The sequence below is a fragment of the Triticum dicoccoides genome, chromosome 1B, assembly GCF_002162155.2.
Source record: "Triticum dicoccoides isolate Atlit2015 ecotype Zavitan chromosome 1B, WEW_v2.0, whole genome shotgun sequence".
In the NCBI taxonomy this organism is placed as follows: domain Eukaryota; kingdom Viridiplantae; phylum Streptophyta; class Magnoliopsida; order Poales; family Poaceae; genus Triticum; species Triticum dicoccoides.
The window spans coordinates 22,197,068-22,224,544 of NC_041381.1; the positions used below are offsets into that span (position 1 = coordinate 22,197,068).

Below are 27,477 nucleotides of genomic sequence, written 5' to 3' on the forward strand. Positions count from 1 at the left end.
GGGGGGGGGCAAGAAAACTATTTCTTCTAATCTAAACCCAGTTAAACATAGAATGTTTAAGCATCAATAACAGAAACTTCACACCTAGCGATTTGCGAACCCACGAACAAGCCTAATACCACTATTCATATTATTTATTTGCAGGGGGCTCCTCATCTGATATGAGCTAGTAGCAAAAGTAGGGAAGCACACACCTTGGTTATTGAGGAGCAGCATCAGATCCAATGCTTTGAGAGGAGTAATGAGGATGTGGGCTATGAAAGACGAATAGTGAGGCTATGGTTAGATTTATACTGTACTTTTGTTGTTCCTCTACCATTGTTGCTTCGTTCCCAACGTAAGCCATGGTTCTTGTGACAGAGAATGAGTCCAAATTACAGCAGTTATCCTGTCGATTAGTTCTAGGCCTGGCCGCCACCAGACCTATAAAAAAGGGTTTATTAGGAGCGCTTGCATGGGTTTCAACACTATTAAGGTTCCCTAATTGAATTGTTAAAAAATCCGAGGTAATCCAAAGAAGGAGAAGCACTTTAGCACTTTAGCTTATTCTACACCCCCTAGTAATGCTATATACAAAATCTAGTAAAGCGGTGTACAAAATGTAGTAATTTGGAAAATATTTTTTTACTAGCCAAGTTTTCAGTTTACTCTATTTTTACAAAAATTACTATATTTTGTATACTCTGTTACTCTGTTACTCTAGTTTTCAGTTTACTCTATTTTTACTCACTCTTAGTTTAGCGTTACTAAGCTACATGGAGCTTTTCATCCTCTCTCTCCATGGCCGCCAAGAGGAAGCTTGGCAGGTCGCCGCTGGCGGTGGCGGCGAATGCGAAGGCGTAGGCCAAGGAAGACGACGAGGAGGGGCACTTCTCCTCGTGCTCCTTGGCCCGCCTCCAAGGTCCCTCCCCCTCTCATTCCCTGTCTCTGTGTGGTAGTCCCCTCGGGCTCGGGGAACTAGGAGGTCACCACCTAATGTCGTCCACGTCTTCTTTGAGAAACAATATGTACATATGATTTCCTGGTTTTCAAAATGATATTTGTACTTTTGTAGTTTAAAGTAGAAGTTTGACACAAGGCATGTCCAAAGCGTCACCCACCAAGAAGTTTGACATTAGTGCAATCTATTGGATTCCAGTTTAGATTAAGTCCAATTGCCGTCTTCAAAATCAGAAATGGCAATCCTCTCATCTTCCATATCGCCGGTTTTTACTTTACAGCAAATCCAGTGTCTAGGTATGGTATTACCATTAATCTCATGTCTTGTAGGTCCACCTGATCCAGTTTATTCATCAGGAATTAAAAAGAACGACAGAAGCAAAGTATTTTACAGCCATCTTTTTGTTCATTATACAAAACAATGACCAACAGACCCAGCTAGGGGCTGAATAACTAATTCGGAAGCACTCACCCACGACAACGGAACATAGCAAATTCGGGGCTTGATTGCGAGGAACTTGGGCGAAGCTCAGATAACACCATAAGGGCCAATCAGGAACACTGGCGGCTAGGGTTCACCCCAATACAAGCAGAATAATCTGGAAGTCTCTCAAACCTTTTGGCTTTATGGCCTTACAAATGGGATGAGAACGAAGATAAGGTAAAACAGAGTGGTTGGCCACTGTAGCCTTTGCCGGAAAGTTTAAGACGTCTTCAGCAGCATAAAGTACTTATCATCATATATAATCTCTGGAAAGGAAATGTTGTTTGAATCTTACTTATCATCATGTGTTTCGTTAGGTTCCCATTTAGATATAGCATAAAGTACTCTCCCTTTCCATCCTTGTAGCAGCCAACCGCGATCTTCAACAACAAAGAATTCCTCATGAGAAAGTTTGTTCTTCATTTGTACTATGTTCTTTAAAGTGGCTGGATCGACAGGAAGCGGCTGGAACCCAGCCTTGAGGCACCTTGCTTGCCACTGCCTGTAACTTTCTGGCCTCTCAGTTCTTTCTGCACCTTCACATGCTATGATGTTAAGTGCATCCTGCCCAAATAGTATCTTCTCAATCATCTTTCTTGCTTTGTTGTCCCGTGGAGGAAAATTTGCATCAAGCATGTCAAACATTGAAGAATAATGGAACATAACCTCTTTGAAGCGTTGTATGAAGAAGGGTGAACAGCTTAACCCATTCACGGTGCCCAAAATAAGAATCTTTGGGTTCATCCTCCTCATAGTTTTTAGCACCCTATCCCTACTATTTACGGCTTCGGTTTCATGACCGAGATTCTTCATCCGGAACATGCAGTTGATTATCAGAACCTCATCCTCGTCAATGTTAAGATCCTCAATTTTAATGGTATTCCATCTTGAAGCGGCAATGCCCTGATACTGAAAAGGTACCTTGAACATGTTTGCATAATCAGCCAACCGCTTCCCTGTCTCCTCAATCATTTCACAGGGGTGGAAACCTGGCTAAGGAACGTCTATACCTGTGATCCGAAGCTTAGGGGCTCCCTCTTCTTGCTGTGAAAACCTCTGAATCATTAATGGCCACTGAAGGCCGAAGCCGATACCGAAATCAACGATGTGCACCCTTGGTTGCCCTTGTGAAACACCAAGAATTGCTTGGCTGGCAAAGTAGTGTGCCGTCCTGTCGAAAGGGCAGGATGAATGAAAATGGCTGCAAGCGTCTAACCAATCTGTGGTACTTGTTCGCCTCTCCATGAGGTTGCGATAAACCTGACTCCCGATCCCAGCCAAGCGTGCCTCGAGGCCATCCGCCAAGTAAAATGCCAGTCTCTGAGTACAATCACCATCTGCTGAGGAGTGCTGTCTTATCTTCTTTAGGAGTTCACTGGCCTCCAGGTGGTCGTGTTCTGCCACAGCTTGTGCGCATTGGACGAGGAGAGTCCTGAGATCAACCAACTCTCTCCTCGGTTGCTTCCTCTGCCATAACTTCTGACGTCCTTTGCTCCGGCCTTTCATCGAGCTCTTGTTGCCTTCCTCTGCCATCCCTCTTCGCGATCTTGTCATTTGTTCAAAACTCTTCCGACCATAGCATAGCAGAATCCGGTCGAATTTTTCATTTCGAATTATTGCACAAGTGGTGAAGGCAAGATGTTTATTGCTCCTTCCTTCCAAGATATCCCAGTCCCTTGGGTCTGCCACCTCAAAGATTGCATTTTCGCTCCTCTCTCCTACTTTCTCATTTGTAGTCAGTTTGGTAATAGAAAGTATGCCATTCTCTAAATATATCACCAGCTTATCAATACTTGGAGCAGCCATCGTTGCCTCCTTGACACCTCTCTGACGATGCAAGGCAGGGAAACCAGATCTAAAAGTCGGTCCAACACTTATAAATGGACGTTTTTGTAGAGAAAGACTCCTATTGCAGGTATATGGACTCAACGGGTTTGTTAAGGGCTGTAACATGCTGTAACTGGAATTGTCATTACTGAAGCTAGCGCTCCAGAGCCTCTTGTAACGGCTGGTCCAACTATTATGAGAGTTACCTGTTTCGTTGTTGCTATGCAATGGCGGCCAGTTAGTAGCTGGCGGGTATACCGGCCCAAGGATGTCACGGAATGGCTTCTCGGCAGCCTGGAGAGCAGCCTCCTCTTGGCACACGCCGACCAGTGTCTCATCAACGTCCTCCATTAGCATCTGGCTTATGCAGTGAAGAGCATCGTTTGATCTGATCCGGCGGTGCTCAGGGCTACTACCCCCTGCGGCAATCTGAAATTGGGTTTGTACAAGGCTGCTATTAAAGTTGCACAACCCGGGGCCGGTGGCTGCAGCATGCAGATACGTGCTTGCTCCAGTGGTTGTTGGCTGGGCCAGGAACAGCGGACTACTCAGGTCATAGCTGTCCACGGTGAGTTGCTGCTGGGAAGAGGAGGCGCTGTCCAGATCGTCAAGGAGAGGTTCGATCGCCATTCTGGAAAACCTCCTCCTATTTCCACTTCAAATGGAGGATTCTCCTGGCAGAACTGAACAAGACGCATGCGATTTTTCTTTGTACCACAGCAAATGAATCAGGTTGTTGCCTGCACACATACACACAAAAAAAGAGAGGGAAATTTAAGCTTATTTATGTGAGGTAATTTTTTTACTTCACATTGCTCATCTGCTAGTCTGGAGTGATCCAGACTCCAATTGTTGGTGTCTGTCCGTAAAACGGAATTCCGCTCGGCGAGCACTTATTATTTTCCCTCATCTTCAGCTTATGACTATTTTGGCATGCCATACTGATGAAAAAGGAATTTTCGAGGGCATGCGGAAGCGAGCATAACTACTATTTTACCTGGTTAAACCTAGAATGTTTAGCATCAATATAGCAGGAAAAAGGACTCACCTCTGGTACTTGTGAAGGCGATTCTGAAATTGCGACGCCCCTAATAGCATTGTTCCTTTTTATTTGCAGGAGGCTCCTCATCTGATCTGAGCAAGTAGCCAAAGCAGGGAAACACACATTTTGGTTATCAAGCAGCAGCAGCAGCAGGATCAGATCAGAAGCTTGGAGAAGGGAGGGAGAGGAAGGGGTGTTGTTATTAAACTGAGCACTGAGCTGTGGTGGCGATGTAAACCAAGTGTTTTGTTCCCAGCAACAGCCATGGTGATTGTGACAGAGGATGGTCCAGATTACAGCCGTTATCCTGTCGATTCGCCCTAGGCCCAACGGCCCATCATCGGACATATAAAGAAAGGTTTCAGTCATTATCAAGGTTCCTAATTGAGCGATACAGTTGTACTATAGTACCAATGTTCAAGGAGTGTAAACACCTCTGAATTTTGTTTACAGCATCCACATCAGTGTTAACCATGCATCTGCGACATCCAGACGCAATCTGTACTGCGCAATCTGTTAAAAATTCCGAGGTCGCTAAAAAAAAGGAGACGCACTATTCTTTTTTTCCTTTTTTCCTTTTTCCATTCCACTTGATAGTTGATACTATATAGTTTTGGTTGAATTTTTCAATACTTCTCATTAAATAATCCCTTTTTCTGTTACTATTTCCACTATATTTTGATATTGGTTTCGTGGTATCATACAAAGCGTGGTATCACAATAGTGTATATATATTCTCTCGGCGCCGTATATGATAAAAGTAAGATGAGTCCGTGCTCTTATATATAATAACAAAACAAAATACTGTTTACCTTGACGAAAACGACAGAAATGGGCAGACAATGGCGTATTTTCTTTGATCTCCATAGAGAAAGGCATCATATTTTTGTACGAGTCACCTATAATTGTAACTTGTTCCCGCATAAAAAAAACAATTTTAACTCGTTCACCCAATATATAATTCACATTTCATATGATTTCATTTAGGGCTCACCTTTTCCTTTTGGACAGCAGGGACATCTTGTTCATCCGATGAAAGTGGGTCCGATTTTTTTTTTAAATGTGAGGGGGGGAGGGTCTTATTTTTCTTGGATGAATTCTGGGCCTGACAAGGTGGGCCAAACATGACACAGCCCAGGCCCAGCCAAACAACGACTCAGTATAGTACGTAAACGCTCTCGGAAGGCGGAAAAAAGCCTCCTCTGTTTCCTCTTCGGTTCGCCCTAAACCCCTTCCCCCTCTGCTCCTCCGCGACCTCCCTCTCCATGGCCGCCAAGAGGAAGCTCGGCAGGCCGCCGCCGCCGGCGGCTGCGGCTCCAGCGGCGCCGAAGGCTAAGGCCAAGGCGAAGGCCAAGGAAGACGACGCGGAGGGGCTCTTCTCCTCGCGCTCCTTCGCCGACCTCGGCCTCCACCCCACCCTCTGCGCCCACCTCCAAGGTCCCTCCCTCCCTCCCTCCCCCTCTCCAACTCCCCACGCCTCCGTCTAGCGTCGTCCATGTATTTTCCGCTTCCTGTTCGAGCTCCCCATCGAAACAGCGACTGACTGAGGCATTTAGTCAGCAGCATCCCATCAAATTAGTGCACAAAGAACACAAATTTCATGGCTCTCCGTCCCAATATGGAACGGATGGAGCATAGATTCTTGGTTGCTGCCTGCTGGGTCAAATCTAGCAGAAGAGCTCACATATTTCGGTGAGATTTTGTGTATGGGGTGCCCAAGTAGGATGCCTCTGTATCCTGCCGAGCACAGCCTGTGCACATTCTGCAGAAACTAATGTGTACTTCTTACTCCCGTCAGCCTGCTTGCTGATGGTTCTGTGGTCTCGTTTCTCCGGTGCAGATAAGATGGGTTTCCAGGGGCCGACGCGGATCCAGGCCCAGGCGATCCCCGTCGCCATGTCAGGGCAGCACCTGTACGCGCCCATCAGAACCTCATTTTGCTCGACTGCATAAACTGCATTACCGCTTCTGTATTCAAAGGTTTCTTCGTTGTTGTTTGCGCTGCCAACCGCAGGCTCGTGAAGGCGGCGACCGGCACCGGGAAGACGCTCGCGTACCTCGCGCCGATCGTCCACCTCCTCCAGATGAGGGAGCCTCGTGTCGAGAGAACTCACGGAACTTTTGGTAATGGCTCATTGCGCTCTGCTCTTGTTCCTTTTTCTTTTTTGCTGCGTATACGTGGTGGATATGCTCTGTTTATCATGGTATTTTTTTGTCATTATATCTGGTTGGTAGTTACTTATATCTGATGGAATTCAGCTATGTTACCAGTCTTTACAAGGAAAGTTGCTGATAAGCTGATTGATATGTCGGCTGAAAGCCTGAAACATAACCGAAAGGTCCAACAGAAACTATATCATATAACTATATAATTGAACTCTATCAGTTGCTATATGAAGGGTCCCCGATTAAATTCATCGATCAAATTTCAATGGAGCTGCAAAACTGTAAATCACTCTATTTACCTTGTGAAGAACCCTCGATATTCTGAATGATGTTACTAATTATTTGACCTGCAGCGTTGGTAATTGTTCCAACGCGAGAGCTGTGCTTGCAGGTTTATGGGATTGCGCAGCAGTTGGTGCATCGCTTTCACTGGCTTGTCCCTGGGTATGTAATGGGTGGTGAGAGCAGATCAAAAGAGAAAGCAAGACTGCGGAAAGGTATATCTTGTCCCGTCAAGGAGTTGACGCAACTTCTCATATAAAATGTTGCCTTCATACTACAATCTTGTATTTTGACTCCACATGTTTTCTCTAGGAATATCAATCCTAATTGCCACTCCTGGGCGCCTTCTGGACCACTTACAGCATACTTCATCATTTGTTTATTCAAATTTGCGCTGGATAGTTTTCGATGAAGCTGACAGGTCTGCTAGTCATAAACTCATCGTTTTCTTGACGTTTTTACATACAAGATACTCCCTCCGTCCCAAAATCCTTGTCTTAGATTTGTGTAGATACGGATGTATCTAGTGTTAGATACATCCGTATTTAGACAAATCTAAGACAAGAATTTTGGGACGGAGGGAGTATCTTATCCAATGGACACAGCTCTTACTGCAACGGTGTTTATTTGTATTCATGCAGCATTCTTGAGCTTGGTTTTGGAAAAGCAGTCGAGGATATACTAGGGCTCTTGGGTTCCAGGAATGATGCTTCCGATGAGAATAAAAGCAAAACTGACCCTATGCAAAGGCAAAACCTTCTCTTATCAGCAACTCTCAACGAAAAGGTGAACCGCTTAGCCAACATTAGTTTGAAGAACCCAGTGATGATTGGACTTGACGAACAAAACAAGCCTTCTGAGAGGTCCAGTGCCCTAGGGAAGAAGCACACTTCCTTATTATCTGATGATGAGGACGAAATGCCTAAAAAGCACAATAATGTAGTGGAACCTGCGGTTGATGATTTTAAGCTTCCTGCACAGTTGGTTCAAAGATATGTTAAAGGTAGCGGAAATTTGCTCGCTTGGAACTTTACATTCTTGTCATGTTTTGCTTTTGTAGTTACCGCAATGCTTTTTGTTTTATGCAGTTTCATGTGGTTCGAGGCTTGCGGTTCTCCTTACCATTCTGAAATCTCAATTTGAAAGACAAGTGTCCCAGAAGGTATTTTCTATATACCATGAAGCTGTTTAACTTTCACTAGCCTTTTTATTTTTACCGCAAGTTTTGCTTGTCACAATGTACGCTCCGGAGGTCCTGTGAATTGAGTTAGTTTTCTTCTTCCTTCGGCAGGTTGTTGTTTTCATGTCAACATGTGACGCTGTAGATTTCCACCACACTGTACTCAGCCAGCTTGAGTGGAGCCGTGGCCTTGCATTAGACACAGATAAGAAGCAAAAATTTCTTGGCTGCAAGGTGTTCCGTCTACATGGTAACATGGACCAGGAAGACCGCAAAAAGTCATACCTGGGATTCAGTTCTGAAAAATCTGCAATCCTTGTATGTACTGATGTTGCTGCCAGAGGCTTGGACATTCCGAAAGTTAGGTGCATCATACAGTATGATTCACCTGGGGAGGCTTCTGAATATGTTCACAGGTACCTTAAGCATCTCATGTCATGCATTTTTAGGTTATACTGGTCTCATATTTTCTCCATAATTGTTGCCAGATTCTTTGTTCATATGCAACTGAATGAAGCAAGCACACATAGTTCTTTCTCTTCATTACTGTCAATCTTGTACACTGTTTAGCTCTTTCTTGTGAACGCTATGGCGTTTTCTAGTTCTTTTAAAGAAGATTTGATGTTATAAGCTAATAAAGACAGTTTACCTCATACTTCGTCTGCACTATCATCTTCGTCTGGGCATGCTTCAGTTTCAATAACATCAGTTGTTTGTTATAGGGTTGGAAGAACTGCAAGGATTGGTGAAAAGGGAGAGGCCCTCCTGTTTCTCCAACCTGTCGAACTCGACTACTTGAAAGACCTAGAGCTACATGGTGTATCTCTGACAGAATACCCCTTCCAAAAGGTTTTAGACGGTTTCCCCGTGAATGGGGAGAAGCCTCTCAAGAGGAAGCCAATATCTTTAGATATGCACCCATGGATACTCTCTGTACAGAGAACGCTGGAAAATTACGTCGCATCCGAGGTAACACACATCTTTTTATTTTCTTCCTTCGGTGGACTCTTGCCATCTCGAGTAGCTGGAAGAACAGCTCCGATTGCTCGTTTATTGTGAATATCATGCTTCTGCCGATCTCAACAAGCGTGCTATTGTATTCTCTTATCCAGGCCACAACAAATAAGCTTGCCAGAGATGCCTTCTGTTCCTGGCTTCGCGCTTACACCGCCCACCGCGGTGAGCTGAAGAAGATTTTCATGGTGAAGAAGCTCCACCTGGGACATGTCGCGAGAAGCTTCGGGTTGAAGGAGCAACCCTCGCTGGTCGGGAGGTCGCACCAGGTGCAACTCAAGAAGAGGAAGAAAGAACAGAAACGCGAAGGACAAGGACCGACCAAACGGAGAAAATTCCCCACCAAGAAGTGAATTCCCATATGGCAATAGAAGATCATCACACAGGAGACAGCACCTGATGGATGGTGGATCATGAAACTAACAGCAGCAGCGATTTTTTGCAAGAAACTCATGAGAGCTAGACAACTAATTTACTGTGCAACCACAGGATTTTGTCATGTGTTCCTTGGATGTAAAATGTTTGATTATCTTTGATCATAACTCTCGTCTTGTTTGTCAAAACCTCATGCTCGTCTGTTCATCCGTTTGGAAGCAAGTGCTCGCTCGAAATCACGAAATAACAAAATCTCACGATGATCTACATGTTAAAACATTTTATTGAACCGACGCAAGAGAATGATATCCAATAGTTACATGTCAAGCATACCGAACATGTTCTGCCAACAGCTGATATGCTAAGATGGTTCTATCAAAATTACACTGGGATTCAGAAACGACGTTGCTGCCTGAACCGATTTTGATACAATGCTGTTCTAGGGCTCTTCAATAATCTACAGAGTTCTGGTGAATTTTTTTTCTCTCCAGCCAATCCGATCCCAAATCACGGTATGTTCAACAAAGGGGCTTCTCATCAAAAGTGAGCCAAACTGTACACAAGAATCCATGAAAGCTGCAGCAAGCAACAACAATCATCTTGTCAGCAAACATCATCTGCTGATTGAATATGCATTGCCAAATAAGTAATGTGCTTGCTATCTGCTACCACTACTTCAAGTTTTTATGTACTCCCTCCGTTCCTAAATATCCGTCTTTTTAGAGATTTCAAATGGACTACCATATACGGATGTATATAGACATATTTTAGAGTGTAGATTCACTCATTTTGCTCCGTATGTAGTCACTCGTTGAAACCTCTAGAAAGACAAATATTTAGGAACGGAGGGAGTACTTGCTACTGCAGTTGCACATGGCAGTCTGGATTTCAGAATGGTTACAGAGAAGTGAGAACCGCAACATCATGACGGTAGAAAGAACCAAGAAAGGCAGTCTGGGTTTCAGAATGATTTTCAGATTTGCTTGGGACACAACTAGATTGGAACTGATGAAACAAAAACTGTTGAATGAAAGGCTTTACCAGGAAAAGGGTGAAAGATGCGAACATCCCCTCCTGAAGCAGCGCGCCATGGCCTCCGAATTCTTCCTCGTCGACCTTCAATAGGTGCGCATAGTACCAGTAAATTATGCCAGAAGAAATGGCCACGAACCTGTGAGAAGTCAGGCAGTATATAACCATCAAGAGCTCACATACAGGTACCCAAAACAGGGCCCTAATGACTGAAAACATATATTCCAACAAAAAAATACATCTCAATGGGCTCATGGCAGCAACACTGGATCTCAATTTTGTGCGAAAACCTTGCACGCATTCCAAATTTGAAAACAGCTAATTATTACTCACAATCCCAGAAATAACTGAAACGGCAAGAACCATACACCCCGGGCAGGCCGAAAAAAAAAAGAGAGGAGATCCTCAATTGAGGTACTACAAGAACATGTGTGCTGTGCTCAGGCCTTGCAAATCCAGCAACTCCCTGAACAACATATTCCCCCTAAAATTCGTTCAACTCCAGCAGCACCCCCAAATGGCACCCCCTAAATAACATTTGTAACGGCTAGTTCTCCAAGGAAGGGGAACCTTGGCGCAGCGGTGAAGCTGTTGGAGTCACGGGTTCGAGTCCTGGAAACAGCCACTTGCAAAATACCAAAGGGAGGAGGCTCCCCTGACAAACCGCACCCTGCAGTTGGGTCACTGACATGTGGGTCAGCATGTAGGTTGGCAGGGTGCGGTACGTCAGGGGAGCCACCTCCGTACCAAAGACCATCCAAAGTGGTCGGACCCTTCCCCGAACCCTGCGCGAGCGGGAGCTACGTGCACCGGGCTGCCCTTTTTTTACTTCTCCAACGGCTAGTTTTCATGTCCATATACACAAGTTCATCCCCCATATCTCTCTCACTCTCTCTCACACACACACTCCTGTCTCTGTCTCCTCTTCCACATCACATTCCCCATCTCTCCCGCAACGAAATGAGCCGCCACCGTCGCAGCTTGGCCTGGCAATACTTCCTGGATTCCTCGTCCGACGAAGAGGAGCTACTCTACATGGCCGCAATCATAGCACAAGAAGAGCAAGAGCGGCTGGACGCTCCTCCAGAGCACAGCATTTCTGCGCCGGCAAGTCTCTGCTCCTCTGTCTTTGACGCATCCGGTACAACCTCCCGCGTCCACCAGCCCACTGCATCCACCACATCCACCGCGACCTCCCGCGTCCGCCGCGCCCGCCGCCCCGGCTCCGCTCCCCGGTCACCGCCCCCGCGGCGCCGCGGATCGCCTGCGCGGACGGCGGTGACCGCCTCTCCCGCTTCCCCAGGCCACCCTGTCAGCGGCGTGGCGGCCGGAAGGAGGAGCCTTCCGGCCGGCTTCGTCGCGCGGACCGGGGAGGGGACGGAGGCGGAGCCCGGGGTCGAGGAGAGCGGATAGCCGGTGAGGCGAGAGGGGAGCCGCTGCCGGCACGACGACTCCACGGGCAAGAAAAGAGAGAAGAAGAAGCGGGGGGCTGGCGGGAGATTCGGGGCGCTTACAGGACGATCCAGGCGGCGCCGACGAGCGGGACGGCGCCCCAGAGGAGGCCGCAGGCGAGCCCGACGGCCTGGCGGATCCAGTGCACGGCGTCCAGCAGCCGGTCCTTGTCCCACGGCGCCTCCGGGTCGAGGTACCGCGCGAGGCCGGACGGCGCCGCGTGCCCGGCCCCGCCGCCCTGCTGCGCCGCCTGGCTCTTCTTCGCCGCCGACGACGACGGCTTCGCCCGCGCCATGGTGGGTGGGGGCAGGCGGCGGCGGCGGCGGCGGCGGCGGGATCGAGGTGTGGGGGAAGACGGCGATGGGATCGAGGTGGAGGAAAATAGTCGTCTTTCCCTCTTTTGGACTGGAGAAGAAGAAGATCTCGGGCGTGTTTGGTTGGTGGTTGGGGTTTTGCGCGCAGGCCCTCGGATGATGTTAAATATTGCGTGTATGCCCCTAAAAAGTGAAAAAGCAAATCATTGGCCCATCATGGGTGAACCTTTTTTTTTAGAGAAACCATTGGCATTGTTCGGTTCAGAGCCGGATTTTGCAACAACAAAAAACATGGAAAAAAATGAAATCTTGTTTTTCGATAATGTCCATTTCGGTTCGCGGGGTTTTTAAAGCGCGGGAATATACAAAACACACGATTGAACCAATGTTTCGAGGTGTGCTTAGGTATATTCCCAATCGATCATCCCAGCAGGAAGAATGTCATAATCAGGCGATGGTTGGCTCAAGGATATGCACGCCATCATTAAGGCAGACACGCCCCCAAAGAGAATATACATACATAGGCTCAACAATAGATCCTGCATCGCAGACAGAGCGAAACCACGCCCAGAATTACATCCGCCTTTCGGCACCAAGCCCTCCCCGCGACACAAACCATGTCCAAAATCACATCAACGCTTCGGAGGCCACACCAAACTCTGTTCTAAACGGTCGACAGACAACTCCGCAGGCTTTCCGCGAGCCAAGCCGCCATCCGTGGAGGTTAAAGGGGGCTGAAGTATAGCATTCTCTTTGGGGGGGTTAATGGGGGTTGAACGATAGCCGGGTCTCCTGCGCAACGGCGTTTGCAGGGAAGAGCGGGATGGCCAAGTCATCGGTTAAGGATTAGTTTGGCCAGGTCAGGGTACGCATCGGCTGGCGACTCACCCGTTCCCCCCTGCTGCACAAAACAATGGGGAAAAAAATCGTGTTATTTGCCTGTATGCATAATTGCGTAATGGGGAAAAAACCGTAGGAGGTTTGCATAAGCAAAGAGCAAAAAAACTGAGGTATGCTGAACAGAATCCAAATGCGGCAATTTTTCGCACCGAGTGTGAAGCGTGATTTTGTTAATGCAGTTCTCGTTTCAGCAAGTCAAAGATAAACCATGGCACTCCTACTTGGTTTTTACACCTTATACCTACGAAGAGTTTCAGATAGCAAGCAATGTCACTGGCTAGCCAACAGTACAACAAAAACTGCAAGGCCACAGATTTGTCGTTCTTGCTGACAGGATACTAGGTCATACCAAATTTAGCGAGAAATCATTGTTAGATCAATTAGTGGGAGTAGTCTGGCAGTGATTAATATACACAGAAACTGATCTAGCCCTCTGAAACATTTATTACTTGCTCCACGGAAACCACATGCGCAAAGAAGCAATATCGAACAAAAAGTAGGTACGCCCGACTTGCTGGTGTGTTATTTGCAACATGGGAATAATAATCAGAATTGATATTTTGGTGTACAAGCTGTTTTCCTCCAGAGTATTTTCTAGACCAAAGGCCAACGGTCCCGATTTATTGAAAGCCATCACAAGTACGCGGTGGCAGTTTAAGAATTCCAGGTTTCATGTTCCTCTAGATAATGCTAAACTGAAAATAGGGGTGATGAGACGGTTACCACAAAACGCGGGGAGCGACGCACAGAACCAGGAGATGCTGCCGATAGGGCGGAAGCTTTTCTCTTAGCGGGAAGAGCCGGCTTCCTGTTCTTACTTTGAGAATTACTTTTATCTCTATCATTTTTGCTTGTGGAGTCAACTGACTTTGTCACCGGAGATGAGATGGGTATAGCGGAAGCATCTGAACAAACTGTTGGGCTTACAGGAAGATCCCCTGCGAAAGACAAAGCAATTAAAGATTAAAGATTACATGACAAAGGACAAACGCTTAAGTGAATAAACAGGCAAAGGAAGGTTCAGTTCCATGGAGAAAAAAATAGAAGACCCAATCTTGTACGTGAAAATCATACGGTGGATTATTTGGAACATTTGACATATGGTTTGGGCAATTCTCAAACGCCGGAACCAAAAAGTCGCCGATTTATAGAACCTCTGTAATGTTGACATCAGATACAGTTTGGAGTTCCAGGAAATGAGCCTCATATGGTTACTGGCGGAAACAGACCTGATGAAGCTTATTGTGCCTTACTAGCACGCAGAAGTGAAGGAAGGAAATCCAGATTGTTTAAGATGCTTATGAACTTGATGCTTGTTCGTACAAAAAAAAGGAAAAATATATTGGGTACCATTCAAAGCAGCAGCCTGGAACCTCTGTCGGATTATTCTTACAAACTTGACTAGATCGTTAGTGAGGTTCAAATCCTTCACCAGTTCCTCAGAATCTTCCACGGGTGGACTACATCGAAGTACTGCTATGAATAAAAAGAATGTGTGTTTTACGACCAACCATGTGAAATGAAATATGAGGTATAAATTTAAGATGAAATCCATGTGAAGTTCCAACTCACAGGTACATCTATCTTTGTCAAACTTCAGGGAAAATGAAAACTCCTTCTCAGGACTTTGCGAGTCAACCTTGTCGAATATGAATTTCACGCCTTAAGAAAAAGAACAAAAAAATCAGGGGTAATCATGACGACATCAACATAATTTCCTTACGCATGGCACCAAATTATCAATTACCTTCCCCTTCGACAACGGCCTGGAAGCCAAGGCGCTTTTGATACCAGCAGATAGCCTTTTCCATGTCTTTCATCAGTGTAACGTCTTCATCATTCTTTGCTTCAAAAGCCTCAGCAGCTGCCACGGCACATTGAGAATTACTACATCGGTGTCACATAAACTACTACCTCGGAACAGTTCAGTTAAGGAAACAAGCGTGACTGACAAACCGGTACAGAGCTACGCTGCACCAAACGATATACGGCGACAACGGCATAACTCCCCAAATGCTGAACTAGAAGTATTTTGAAGTTACCCTCGAGCACATCCGATATGACCGCGGCATGCCGCTCGCTCCTGCTCCTCTGACCGGTGACCAGGTCGCCTAGCTGCTCGCTTGTAGCAGCCGAGGCCGAAATCGACTCCCTGAGTCGCTCGCATTTCGACTCCATGGTGAGCTTAACTGCAAAAGTTGGCGCACACAGAGATTTCAGGCACGCCATGAACGGATCAAAGAACTGTGCAGAACAGAACAGTGTGCGGCATTGAGCGAAGGGATGTGCAGATTCCAGGGCCTGCAGTCTGCACTCACGGGACAGGGCTTGCCCTAGGTCAGCTCCCAGGTCCCGCAGCCGCTTCTTGAGCCCGTCGAGGTCCTCTGCAACACGGAAAATCTCATCAATCGGAGGAAAAACCGCCTAATCGAGCCCGAAATCTGAAGGATTTCTCCCGCATTTCGTTTCGCCGGTTGAAAAGAGGGCCCCTTGGAGAAAGATTGGGGTTTTCAGTTTGGGCTGAGAGGAGAGGGAGGGAGGGAGGGGGGGCGTGCCTCGGCGGGAGACGGACTGGTGGGCGGTGGAGCGGGCGGAGGCGGCGGCGGCGCGGACGGCCGCCGAGGCGGAGGCGAAGCGGTCTCGGCCGGCGGCCATCCGCCGGTCGCACGCCGCCCGCTGCGCCGCCAGGTCCTCCGCCATCCTCGACCGCGGCTGGTCCATGCCTGCCGCCGTATCCTCGCGGCGGGTGAGGGCCCTGGGCCGCCGGCGAGGAGAGCAAGGCGGCGCCGGTGAGAGCGGGCGAGGAGCAAGGCGCTGCAAAATTCTCTTTGGCAGTCTCTCCGTGGGCCCACCGTTCAGTGAGAGAAAGAGAGCCTGGTTGCAAAAATCACTTTTTTTTTCATATCCGTTTTTTTTTAACACGAGTCCGGATCTAGGAGCCGCTTTGTACCGTTTCATCGTCCCCGAGGACGAAATCACTTGGGTCGTTGAGCTCATCGCAGCAGCAACAGCAACCGCAACATCAACAATCGCAGGAGGTAAGGCTGCAGACGCCGAATCAAAGCCTAACATGATGTCCTTCTGGTTCCAAGCCTGGTACGTAAAGACAGAGACAGCGGCCCAAAAAAAATGACAACGGAGCTCCAGATGGCCACCCTTCAACTAGAAGATTGAACAACGACATTTGCATAGGCCGGCAAATGGCCACGACCGCTAATTCATCCATAGAAGGAGGAGAGCGATGTCGGGCGTCGTAGCTCCATCGCGGTCACCGCTAATAATATGCTTAGAGAGGATCATTTGCGGGATGTTCCAAATGCTTCGCCTTCTTTTATGTGAACCTACACCAGATAGATGAGATGAGCCATGATGAGATCCCTTACCTATTTTTCACCCACCACCCGCATGGAAGAAACGGGACGGACACAAACTCAACTTGATCCGACACAACAACGAGCTTATTTGCCAAGCTTTCGGCATATCAATGTCAGACAGTCTTTCATGAAAGATGCTCGGAGATGAAGGAGGCTTATCCATGCGCTGCTCGAAGACGTCGTCAAAAAACGTCTTACATTATGGGATGGATGGAGTAAAATACTTCCTAAACCAAAGCTACAGTTGCCATCTATAGCCCCATCCCTACTTTGTTTTGCCTCATTGGTGGATGAGAAGGGAAAGAGGAACAACTCTATTGAGGTGAGTCTCAGGGGGACTCGAGGGAGAGAAGAAAGCAACGACGAAAGTATCAGTTACAGAGTGGTTATCCGGGTTTTTTATTTGCCGAGGTGTGATATGTCATGAGCTATAGTGTCAAATTCACCCCCAAAAGGCCATTTCTGGGTTATTTCTCTGGCTTTCTAAACTTCAAGTGGTTAGATACCTTGTTCTATAGTCAATAGGGTTATGTAAAACCTTGACTTAACTATTTCTTATTCCATAGAACCGTGCATGTAACACTTCATATATGTTTGTTCCCTTCATTTGCAGTGACATTCTAGTCATTCTGAGACAAGAAAATGGTTTGTGCTAGGTTCGATTCGTTTGCCGGAGGCAATGGTGTCCGGCAATGAAGCAACAATATCATAGCCCCTGCCGCGAGGGCCGTGTCTCTGCAAGTGTGCATTCAAAGGTTTCAACTTGCCCCTCTGTGGTGGGCGGCTCGTGTGGATATTCAAACCTTCAAAATTGGTCGAATCATGCGACTACGATTCTCCAAGGATCATTTCGTTACCAGGCGCATCGAGGAAGTTGGGGCCGCGACCGGGGAAACCGGAGATAACGGCTTCGGTGTGGGTTTAGAAATAATTTCAAGAGTCTTTTTTCTTTTCGGGAGCTTTTTTTTCGAGAGTTCGTCATTGTTTGTTCTTTATTGGTTGCTTTTTTATTTGGGCTACTTGGATCTGATCTTGCTGTCTTTGGGGAGAAACATGCAAACACGTGGGTATTTTGTGCCAAGCCGATCATCCATCCTTGCAGCTGACCGTGGGTGACGAAGGGCGGTCTAGTATTTACGAGGTATTAGCAGGAAGCATGGGTATTTTGTGCCAAGCCGATCATCCATCCTTGTAGTTATGTAAATCGTTGGGTTCAGCTGAACCCAACGCTCAACGGGTTTTCCTCCTGTCCCTGGCGGTTGGAAACCCTAGCCGCCGCCAGGAGACCCAATCTTTCAGCGCCGTCCTCCGGCGGCTCCCCTCCGCCGGCGACCTCGATCGTCGATGGTGAGGGGGGTCGCCGGATCCACGCGTGTGGATCGTTTTTACTCCCTCGTAGTTTTAGATTTTTAGGTTGTTCATCGTCTTTGTTTCGACGACGACGATGACAACGCTGAATAAAGATTCTTCGGATCCTTCCTTGACAAGGCCATTGGTCCTATGGTTGGGGATGGATTTGGAAACCAGTCTGTTCAAGCAAGGATGGTGTGGCGGCGGCGGCATCCTCGTGGTGGACCTGTGTCCTCGGGCTCCGCCGTTGCGACGGCGTTTGCTCCAGCGTCGGCGCGGAGCTTGGGAGGTAGTCCAGGAGCGGATGCAGATTGTGGTCTGCATCGACGACATCTGGAAGACGAAACATGTGCTGGATTCGTGGTTCGTGGATGGCAGGTATGGTTTCCTTCCGCGGCGTCTTAGTCGCGGTGGGGTGCCAGATCTGGAGTTCGATGGCGTGTCCGGGGTGTTGCCCCGGTCTGATTCGTTCAACGGTAAGGGCTTCACTTTTGGTGAGCCACCTTGGAGGTCCGCAAAGCTGCATATCAGTGATGGAGCCGCGTCGAGCTCGGGTGAGGAGGTGATCCATCATTCTTTTCTTTGGTGGCTGCTGTCGTGGTGCCGGAGGCAGGTGATGGGCGTTGGTGTCAAGCTCAGAGATGTTCTGCTAGCTTTTCAATTTTGTCATGTCGGTCCTTACATGACTTGTACTTTAATCTTTATGATATGAATGAGACACGAATTACCATGCAAAAAAAAAGATCATCCATCCTTGCAGCTGACCGTGGGTATTTCGTAAACATATGTAGTTACTAACCAAGGAAAGAATTAGTCCGTCCGACTCCCTAGCATCCGTCCATCTCTGTGATTTACTTCCTAATAAACAAATAATATCCCTCCTCCTCTACCTATGGCAATAAAGGAGAGATTAATAATTATCCCTGGAAATCGAGGGGCTCTCGTCCTCTATTTACTCCCTCTACCTACAACAAGTACGTAGACACCCATTATATTCTGGCAACTAGGTGTTCTGGTTGCATGGCAGGTGTTCTCCCGAAAGCTAGACTGGTCACTGAGGTTCCTAGTTCCAGTTCCATCAGCATACCCTGCCAAATGGTGACCTCACATCGCTGTGGTTTTAGAGCTCTTTTTTCCTTTCACCTTTTTGACTCTCACGTTTTTGTTTTCCTCCAATATCTTAGATGGAATGAGGCTAAAGGCGGAAGCAAATCTGAAGGCATACCAGACACTTTGACACATCCTAATTAAGGCAGGGGTATATGTAAGACTTGTACACATCTGAATCCCTGTTGGCCCTTCTTATGAAACAAATATATTGTGAGCATGGGATATGTGTTGGGAAGGCCATTCGGGAATCGTTAATCATGAGAATTTTATCATGTGAGTGGACTACAAAATGAAATGACCATTCTACTTGCATGTTTAGTTTCCAATCTCTTTCCAGAAAAATATCATATGTGAAAAATGGTTGAGGAAACTCACAATTAAAGAATGTATTGCGGTATCTAAACGGGCGAGTGGTTGAACGTCAAATGCATGTGCAAACGGACAGGCTAAACCTGAATGATCCAAGTAACCAACCTTCATGTAGTTATGCATGTCATAAATTCTCATCATACTTCCATCACAAGGCTGGCAAGTAAGAACAGACAGTTTTCCAAGCTCATTTTTTTCCGATGAGGATGACTCCCAGCCTCTGCATGCATCCATTTTATTAATCATTCACAAAGACCTTACCAAGTAATACATCAGTAAGTCTGAAACCACCATCTTGATGAGATCTGCCGCTACTCCTATCCAATTGTTGAAGGGGTGTCGATTGTCTGAGCCGGATACCAAACACACCTCGCACCAAAACCTAACATCTAAAGCCGGAACCCTCAACCAAGCCGCATTGCCGGGTCTGGGGCAGACACCAGTCCGCCGCACTCGTAGAGGCCGCTACCGCATTCTCCCGCCGATTCATCTTTAGACGCATCGACCTTAACATGCCTGCCGTTGACACCACCATGGCGCCAGACCTTCTCCCTAGCTACGCGCATCCATCATCACACATCCCGTCGCCGAGACCCTGCAGCACCACATCGCCGAGACTCCATGTTGTCGATGTGTCACATGCAACGCCGCTCCACCGCTGGGACCGTCCACTGATCCCTCAAGCCATGCTCATTGCATCATGAAAGATGCATGAAATGGATAGACTAATTTTTAGCATATATCATAGCAAAGAAACCTGCACAAAACGGGACCTTATGAATATAGTAAATATGACTGTCCTTGTACAAATGCACACCGGTTCCGAATAAAATGGCCTTTTTTCTTCTTTCTGCTCTTCCGTACGTGTTTTCTCCTCTTGAAAGGGACCTAGCAGTCAACATGGCATGGAACAAGGAAATAAATGACACTTACTCCAGTTGTTACATCAATTGCTGCAGAACGAAACTCCTAATTAACGGTCTTAAGATCATGAGTAAACTGCACCAAAAATTCACCTTCAAGGGATGGTCTAACAAAATAAGATAGGTGGCTCATTGACTGACTACATGAGGCTGAATCAGCTAGCACCAAAAGCACCAAAACTGCACCAAAAAGTGGCTCCACGTCCCATCCCCGCTTGGCTTTACGGCAGATGTTGCAAGTGCCTCGCTCATGGGCACCGTGCGGCTCATTGCAGAGATCCGCTACGGTGCTCCCGTTGTTTGGAAAATGGTCACCGTGCGCGTGGATGTCGCAATCCCTGGCGTCCTCTAAGCTCGCTGGCATGCCTTGCCATGCCGCATGTGTCCTGCCCCGCCTCCGTGCATCGTCCTGCTCCTGCTTCATGCGAGGGTTCGATGAAATCCACGCTCCCCTCCAAGTCACTTCACCGTGGTTCTTGGGCATCTGTCGTCTCTGCTTCTGCTAATTCAACAACCCAGTCTGAAGTGGTGGTGCAGTCCGCTCTGGATCAGACTATGCTGCTGCAAGGCTGTCTGGCGCGGGTTGAAAGTTTTTTGGAGCGAGCGGAGGCTGCTCTGAGTGGACTCTCCGCCGTGTCGGCTATGTTGAAGACTACTCTGACGTCGCATGCTCCTTGTGCAAACGGTGTTTGCTTTGGAGAGGACAAGGGGGCAGAGTTATTCGGATGTTTCTCCCCTCGTGGTGGAGACAATTCAGCATCGATGCCTACCTCGCCCCCTATATTGTCTTCCACTGAGGGCGAGTCCATGGCCGTTGTCGTGGCTCCGGTGTTGAAGATCATGCCTGAGCTTGGGGAGCTTTGTATGAGTCTGTCAGTGGAGAATATGAAGATGGACTCGTCGGCGACCTCATGTGAGGAACATGACTTATCTTTGTCATGTGTGCATCTGAAGAATGTGGATGCGTGTGGTGTGTTGGCACCGGCTTTTGAGAGCCGCTTGGTGACTGATCGTCGCTCGACATCCGGCAAGACAGATGGTTGCCTCGTGAAGGTGAAATCAAAGAGAAACAAACGCAAGAAGTGTGACGGCAAAGAGAAGGCATACGTGATTTCATGATGGATAGTGCTCACATTCTCGTGTCGTCGTCGTGGCTTTGATCTTCTGAGTCATTGCATCGATGTTCTCACCAAGTGTTGAGGGTTGTGAGTGTTGTGTGTTATGAGCATTCGGTGGGCAGTGTATGTGTTCGTGCTCTATGAGTAGCCCTCTTTTGGGTTGTTTGTATCGGTTTTCGCCCAGTTTTCCGTAAATTAACTGGGCAATTCTCTTCTTCTTAATTAATCGATGAGGCAATTCTTTTGCCTCCGTTTCGAAAAAAAAAAGTAACCAAAGGACACAGAATCTTCTTACTCCCTCCGTTTCTAAATACAAGTCTTTTTAGAGATTCCGCTATAGACTGCATACAGAGCAAAATAAGTGAATCTACACTTTAAAATATGTTTGTATACATCCGTATGTAGTTTGTAGTGGATTCTTTAAAAAGACTTGTAGTATTTAGGAATGGAGGGAATACATAATACCATTCCCTCTGTTCCATTGATCGGCCGGCCAGTGAAGTGTTACTTACTCTGACAACTTTGACATCGCAATCTACACATTGCCTGCAAGTGATGACAATGTTACCAAGTAAATGATTTACAGTAAGATTTAAGCATCGAATCAGATAAAGAAATCGTAATTCTTTAAATAACATATGTTGTGAACAAGTTTTTTTTTTTGAAATGGAGGAGGACCCCCGGCCTCTGCATCTGGACGATGCATGCAGCCACTTTATTAATTATTCACACAAGACCATACAAAGTCATACAACAGTAAGACTGAAGCCACGTCTAGGCAACAAAAGTGTCGCTACTCCTATCCAAGTGATGAAGGGATGCTGATAGTCTGGGCCTAGTACCAAACAGACCTCGCAGCCAAACCTACCATCTAAGACCTGAGGTCCGAACCAGGACGCCTGCCGGGTATGGGTCACCTACCAGTCCGACGCACTTCTCAACCAGGACGTCTGCCGGGTCTGAGGCCGCCGCAGCCACCTGCCACCTGCCACCAATCCATTTTCAGAGTTGTACTGCTACATCTACCTTGCCTGGTCTAGTTGCCGTCGACGCCACCACGACGCCAGACCGCGTCACCCTCCTGCGCGAGTCCATCTCCGTGCATCGGACGCAGAGTCACCACAGCGCCATGCCGTCGAGACCCGCCGCCATCAATGAGTGAGATGCCGCACCGCTCCACCAAAGAATCCGTCCTCTGGTCCTGCATCCAGCCGCTACTCAGAAAACGATGCCCCCATGAGGAAAAACGACGCCAAAAGCACCGCCATCGTCCGATCCGAAAACTCCGGATCTAGGTTTTCACCCAGAGCAGCGCAAGCAAGTCGCCAGAAGTTGCAGAGGCGATGTCTTCAACAAGATAATGACGCGAAAACGCCGCCATCACCCCCCATGACCCGAGCCATAGCACGGTTTTCACCGGCAGCCTCGTCTCCCCACTCTACGCCTGGACTGGATGCGAGAATCCACAACCATCTAACCGACCACCTCCGGCGAAGAAGATGGCCACCACCTCCACGCCCAGGGCTGGAGCCCCCGACGTCCTCATGTCGCGTGCCTAGCCCAGAGATCGCTTGCCGCGCCGGAACAAAGGATGCGCACGACGGCTCGAGGAACCACCATCCAGATCCGAAAGGGATCCAGATCGGACACCATAGCCGCCGACGTGATCTCTTCGTCGCCGCTGCCAGCACGACAACCCAGGTCGCCACCGGCATGCGCCACCGCCCTTGAATTGGCTGGAGTAGGTCGCCGCCACCCAGATCCGATCGCCGGCCAAGAAAGATTGCCGCCGCCGCCGCTGCGGCCCGCAGGCTTAGCCTGCGATGCCCTCGGCGGCGGCGGCGGGAGGAGAGGGATGCCTGGCGGGGAGGAGAGGGAGACCCGACGGGGAGGCCCCGGTGCGGCGCGGCGCCGCCGCACTGGGGAGGAGGTCACCCCATGAACGGCATGTGCGACGGCCCAAGGTTCGTGGGTAGTTCTGGGAGATATTAACGTAAAACAAGTTAGGTCCATATTTACTCAGCTAACTAATTAAACGACGCTGCTACTAGCATCATATATAGCTCACAAATCTGAGAGTGAACTGGAATTCATTCCTGCGCAGGCAAACATGCATGCGGTTTTCAGCTGTCTTTCTTTGATCCCTTTCTCAAGTCTCAAGTCCCAACAGATTATGTAATTCTCCACGGCCAGAAGAAACGTACGGTGTAATTTCGCTGAGATCAATTTGACGTCAAAGTTGCTGAGATCCACAGGGTGTCATTCACTCACATTGTTCGCTACTGCCTCTAAAGTCAAAGGGGATTGTTCAAATGTATGCATCTCAGCGACAGACTTTATCAACCCTACAGGACGACCATGGGCGAGTGCTATCTAGATTGGCCACCGCGGTGCTAGGAATTTACTGTGGAACCTAACAATCTGCAGTCCAACTTGCCTTCTTAGGCTGCGGTTGGCCGGCCGTTTGACGCTGCCTCCTCATCCCTTCGCCGCCTGCGCGGTGGCCACCGGCCAGGGCGGCACCAATCCGTGCCGGCGGGTGGGGGGCGGCGGCATGGCCGCGATTGCGGGCGGGATGGCAGCAGCGGCAACGGCGGCGGCCACGTGGGTCAGCCCACCGGCTGCGGTGGCGGCGGAGAAGGCGACATCGGCCATGGCGGGGGGCGGCGGTGGCTGGGAGGGTCGCGGGCGGGGGGAAAGGAAATGAAGTGACGGTTGGGCGTTCGCGGGCGACGGCTAGTTTTGGACCAGATGCATCTCGTGATGTATATTCGCGTCGCGAGGTGTTGTAGTTTACATCACAAGGAGATCGCGGTCCAAATTTTTAGCATATGGACCGTCTGTTGGAGCAGCGTTTTTTGCCCCAGACGGTCCAAAAGTTAAGTATTTTTAATATTTGGACTGTCTATTGGAGATGCTCTTATGTTAGCTGATGTTGCATGTACCGTCACTCGACTACAAAGTAAGAGGAGACGAGTGATCCATCGAGGTAGGAGTACAAGCTGCTCCATTTGTTACACGATTATTATTATTTTTAATGAAAAGAGTACATGAGCCTAGGTTGCACAAAATTATATATGTCCAGTTTTTGGTCTTGATGAAATCTGGAGGAGTAAAATTAACACATCTTCAGATGTTGCTCTCTCATTTCTCTCTTCGTGTCCAACTCACCATCAACCGCTCCTACACCACTGAGGGTACCAACCTTCATGTAGTACAACTTAATATACATACATGTTCTGCTATGCATACTTACCATCACAACATGACTGGGGGGAGTAGAAACAGAGAGTTGTCCATGTCCATTGTTTGCATCATGAAACATGAATGAAACAGTAATCGACTGATTTAAGCTAAAAGTTTTCGGCTCCCTTTCAAGATCACCATATCATAGCAAAGAAACCTAGAAGAAAACATTGGAGAAAGTGAGGCTCAAAATGGGGCAGTATCAATAGCAAATGGGTTCTTGTTCTTTCTGTTCCAAATAAAATGGCCGTTTTCTTGTTCTTTCTCTTCTGTTCTGTGTCTTCTTCTCTTGCAACCAGCGTCCAAGGGGTGGCAGGTACTCACATGAGCCTGGGCTGCAAAAAGACACATTCTTACAATTCTGAATAAAGCTATATCTTCTCTTAAAGAAGGTCACAGCTACTCTGCCAACTTAAGACCCATTTGGAGCAATTTCATTCAACAGTATGTTTCCATGCATTTCACAGGAAACAATCCATTTGGTAGGTAAAAAACTCCAGTATTTCATCGCCATTACTATACAACATTAATCAGGTCAAGACCAGAATACATCTCAGAATTTTTTTTTATTATTTTTTTTTTGCAGTACGAATGCAGGAAGAACCAATCAAATAAACTCTGACTACTTTTTGCTGACTCGGTAGGAAAATGGTGTTCTTATCTGAAGAAGCTGGAAACTGCTAAAAAAAGCTGATCCAAAGGTGTGTCTGATCAATCAGTTGACACGCGAGCAAGTAAGCCGGTGGGTGTTTGAACCGTCTTTACGTGACCAGACCCAATCAGATCGCGGAGGTGGAACCGCACGTCAAGAGGTGATAACCTCAACCTCGTCTTCTCCAGTGAAGATAGTAGCATCTCCTTGTACTTCCGACGGCCCAGTAATGAAAGAACTTCCTTCCTCCCCTGCTCACCATAACCACATTTGTCAATGTCTTCTTACAGAGAAATCGAAACTGTAAGTGATCACTTAGTAGCCGATCTAGAATAACCCGGGAAAGCCAATGCAAGAGGAATCAAACTACCATAACCTGATGAGCTCAGCTCATTCCTGAAGTAAATCGTTCATGGTTCCAAAGTATATACATGGATTCAACCATAAATATGTGATAATACTGGTCAAATGGATGTAGGAATAAACATCCATAAATATGTGGTGTCAGATAGAAAACCACTTCTGTATCTATTTGCCAGGCCTATGCAAGTTCATGGGCATAAAAGTCCAATTTTCAAGTACATGACTTCATAAGACTAAATTGCGCTCTGTCCCTATATATGTACCCAGCTTGCAGGCATAGGGACAGAGCGCAATTTAGTCTTGCGTTCTGATTATACTTCAATCAGCAGAGCAGCTTTATATTCATATAATTTATTAGAACCATCTTTAAGATTAACTAACACCGCGAGATTTGAACCAAGGAACAGAAAAGCCGAGAAGTGCAGACCTGGGATAGGCCTTTCAAGATAGGACCAATACTTGGAATAGAAAACCAGTACATGTTTGGATCTATTAGTTGGCGTGTCTGCGAAAGATCAACATGTCACAAACAGTAAGCATGATTGGTTAAGAACATAAACTCATCATTTAGATGCAAACCATTAGTTTTTTGGTAAACATGAAACCAGTCATACTGGAGCCATGGCATGTGAATACAGAAACACCCATGATAACGATCCCATAGAAAATACTTACCAGGAGACCAGCATTCATCAATAAGGTGATATGTTTATCTCTTGCATCACCACCATGTGATAACAGTGAGCACTGCGATTAAAAGCAGAAGACGTGAAAAGCCTTGTTAGAGCAGTCCTATTTCTTGATTTAGTACTAGGTATTATTACAAAACAGTATACTAAAACAAAGTGTCAGCTCAAAGTGCCCATGATAGATCATCGCAAAGTTTCACAAAGTTAAAACTTGGTAATGAACGATTCTACGGAAAGGTTAAGGTAGAATTCTGCAGGATCAACACTCATCTCCAGTTAACTTGCCGAAACTTACCAGCTCTAGGTGATCAATGCTTACATCCAATTTCGAACGCAGAACATATTTCTCAAACCAATCAAACACTTCACTACCATCTTTGTTTTTACCCGTTGACCTCCTGACAGCAGATTCCATCTGCATACACTCAGTGTAAGAAAGGAACAGATCCATTAAAGCTTGTAGTACGAATTATCATATTATAACTAAAGTTTTATATCAACAAGACATTAGCTACATATTGGTGTGTCTATGATGGTAAATTTGCAGTTCAGTCAGCATGAGCTTGGTTTGTTAAACAAGGTAAAATGGGATAGAGCTATCCAGCTTGGTAAGGATAGGCTTGAATGAGGTGATCCGGGTTGTCTGCTTGGTTGGGTGAGAGTATTACAAAAGATTAATTAGCTAAACAGCACCTCTTAACTTCCATTACATTAACACCATCTAGATCTAGTGAACCTACTTAAGTCAAACCAGGAGAACATATACCTGTTTAAGATAATCATCCATGAACATGATTGCATGGTCATCCTGCCCAGTATTGAGTTTGAATACACGGAGTACTCTGTCTTTCTTCAGTGACTGCAAAAAGCATTTCTATGTTCAGGTTTCATAAATTATCTCTGATGCAATTGGATATATTAATAATCAATTAGTCTACGATAATCACCAAAATTTAACACGAGAATCGCTAGAAAAGAATCCAAAGGTAAAACACAAACTTATCATTGCATTAGAAAAGTGGTGTCCACATAAAGAATTATTGCATAAGTTCAAAACAAAACCTCCAAATCTCTATCAACTTGTGTCCTGTCCTTCACGCTGCTATATAATTGAGACTGTAAAATGAAAGGCTGTGTTACAACCTACAAGTGAAAACAAAAGAAAAGGATAAATTTTGTGCAGAAATGGTACTGAATCACCATCATAAAAGGAAACACTGAATTTATATAAACATATTGCAACATGTTTTTTTCATTCTTACATGGAGTATTGCCA

The 27,477-nt window shown here is 47.0% G+C and overlaps 4 protein-coding genes and 1 pseudogene across 7 annotated transcripts in view; 1 reads left to right on the forward strand and 4 right to left on the reverse strand.

Moving 5' to 3' along the window:
- The window catches only part of LOC119350027, a 6,776-nt pseudogene extending 2,896 nt beyond the window's left edge, over nt 1-3,880 (reverse strand).
- A 1,629-nt stretch (nt 3,881-5,509) lies between these two features.
- LOC119316748 (DEAD-box ATP-dependent RNA helicase 17) lies at nt 5,510-9,476 on the forward strand. The gene is made up of 10 exons (XM_037591131.1): nt 5,510-5,729; nt 6,133-6,205; nt 6,307-6,416; nt 6,812-6,955; nt 7,053-7,161; nt 7,382-7,743; nt 7,829-7,902; nt 8,032-8,336; nt 8,643-8,889; nt 9,033-9,476. Exons 1-10 carry the CDS (start codon nt 5,558-5,560, stop codon nt 9,285-9,287), a joined length of 1,851 nt encoding a protein of 616 aa, XP_037447028.1. The 5' UTR covers nt 5,510-5,557; the 3' UTR covers nt 9,288-9,476.
- Nucleotides 9,477-9,574: 98 nt separating this feature from the next.
- Nucleotides 9,575-12,174, reverse strand: LOC119316765 (respirasome Complex Assembly Factor 1-like). The gene is made up of 3 exons (XM_037591148.1): nt 11,856-12,174; nt 10,351-10,480; nt 9,575-9,885 (listed from the first exon to the last, which is right to left on the reverse strand). Exons 1-3 carry the CDS (start codon nt 12,086-12,088, stop codon nt 9,847-9,849), a joined length of 402 nt encoding a protein of 133 aa, XP_037447045.1. The 5' UTR covers nt 12,089-12,174; the 3' UTR covers nt 9,575-9,846.
- Nucleotides 12,175-12,565: 391 nt separating this feature from the next.
- On the reverse strand, nt 12,566-15,837 carry LOC119316758 (kinetochore protein SPC25 homolog). Its single transcript, XM_037591139.1, has 8 exons — nt 15,563-15,837; nt 15,326-15,391; nt 15,050-15,196; nt 14,755-14,871; nt 14,580-14,669; nt 14,358-14,483; nt 13,731-13,945; nt 12,566-13,008 (listed from the first exon to the last, which is right to left on the reverse strand). Exons 1-8 carry the CDS (start codon nt 15,726-15,728, stop codon nt 12,940-12,942), a joined length of 996 nt encoding a protein of 331 aa, XP_037447036.1. The 5' UTR covers nt 15,729-15,837; the 3' UTR covers nt 12,566-12,939.
- An 8,639-nt stretch (nt 15,838-24,476) lies between these two features.
- Nucleotides 24,477-27,477, reverse strand: part of LOC119316773 (serine/threonine-protein kinase 19-like) — a 6,592-nt gene continuing 3,591 nt past the window's right edge. For 2 of the 4 annotated variants that reach the window (XM_037591159.1, XM_037591158.1), the window contains exons 4-9: nt 27,264-27,344; nt 26,968-27,060; nt 26,497-26,616; nt 26,188-26,259; nt 25,940-26,017; nt 24,477-25,400 (exon numbers count right to left, since the gene is read on the reverse strand). In XM_037591159.1, the coding sequence (XP_037447056.1) occupies nt 25,209-25,400; nt 25,940-26,017; nt 26,188-26,259; nt 26,497-26,616; nt 26,968-27,060; nt 27,264-27,344 (636 nt within the window). In that variant the 3' untranslated portion in view covers nt 24,477-25,208. The remainder of the gene's footprint in view (nt 25,401-25,939; nt 26,018-26,187; nt 26,260-26,496; nt 26,617-26,967; nt 27,061-27,263; nt 27,345-27,477) is intronic. The other 2 variants (XM_037591164.1, XM_037591168.1) reach the window with 2 other exon arrangements.

Bases quoted from the DNA above. Each gene is read 5' to 3' on its own strand.
- LOC119316748 (XM_037591131.1), top strand. From the start codon at position 5,558: ATGGCCGCCAAGAGGAAGCTCGGCAGGCCGCCGCCGCCGGCGGCTGCG. The intron at 6,417-6,811 runs GTAATGGCTCAT...TTTGACCTGCAG, and splicing joins GAGAACTCACGGAACTTTTG to CGTTGGTAATTGTTCCAACG. The intron at 7,903-8,031 runs GTATTTTCTATA...TTCCTTCGGCAG, and splicing joins AAAGACAAGTGTCCCAGAAG to GTTGTTGTTTTCATGTCAAC.
- LOC119316765 (XM_037591148.1), bottom strand. From the start codon at position 12,088: ATGGCGCGGGCGAAGCCGTCGTCGTCGGCGGCGAAGAAGAGCCAGGCG. The intron at 10,481-11,855 runs GTAAGCGCCCCG...GACTTCTCACAG, and splicing joins GGCGCCGCCTGGATCGTCCT to GTTCGTGGCCATTTCTTCTG. The intron at 9,886-10,350 runs GTAAAGCCTTTC...TGCTTGCTGCAG, and splicing joins CATCTTTCACCCTTTTCCTG to CTTTCATGGATTCTTGTGTA.
- LOC119316758 (XM_037591139.1), bottom strand. From the start codon at position 15,728: ATGGACCAGCCGCGGTCGAGGATGGCGGAGGACCTGGCGGCGCAGCGG. The intron at 15,197-15,325 runs GTGAGTGCAGAC...CAACTTTTGCAG, and splicing joins CCTAGGGCAAGCCCTGTCCC to TTAAGCTCACCATGGAGTCG. The intron at 14,872-15,049 runs GTAACTTCAAAA...GTGCCGTGGCAG, and splicing joins CATATCGGATGTGCTCGAGG to CTGCTGAGGCTTTTGAAGCA.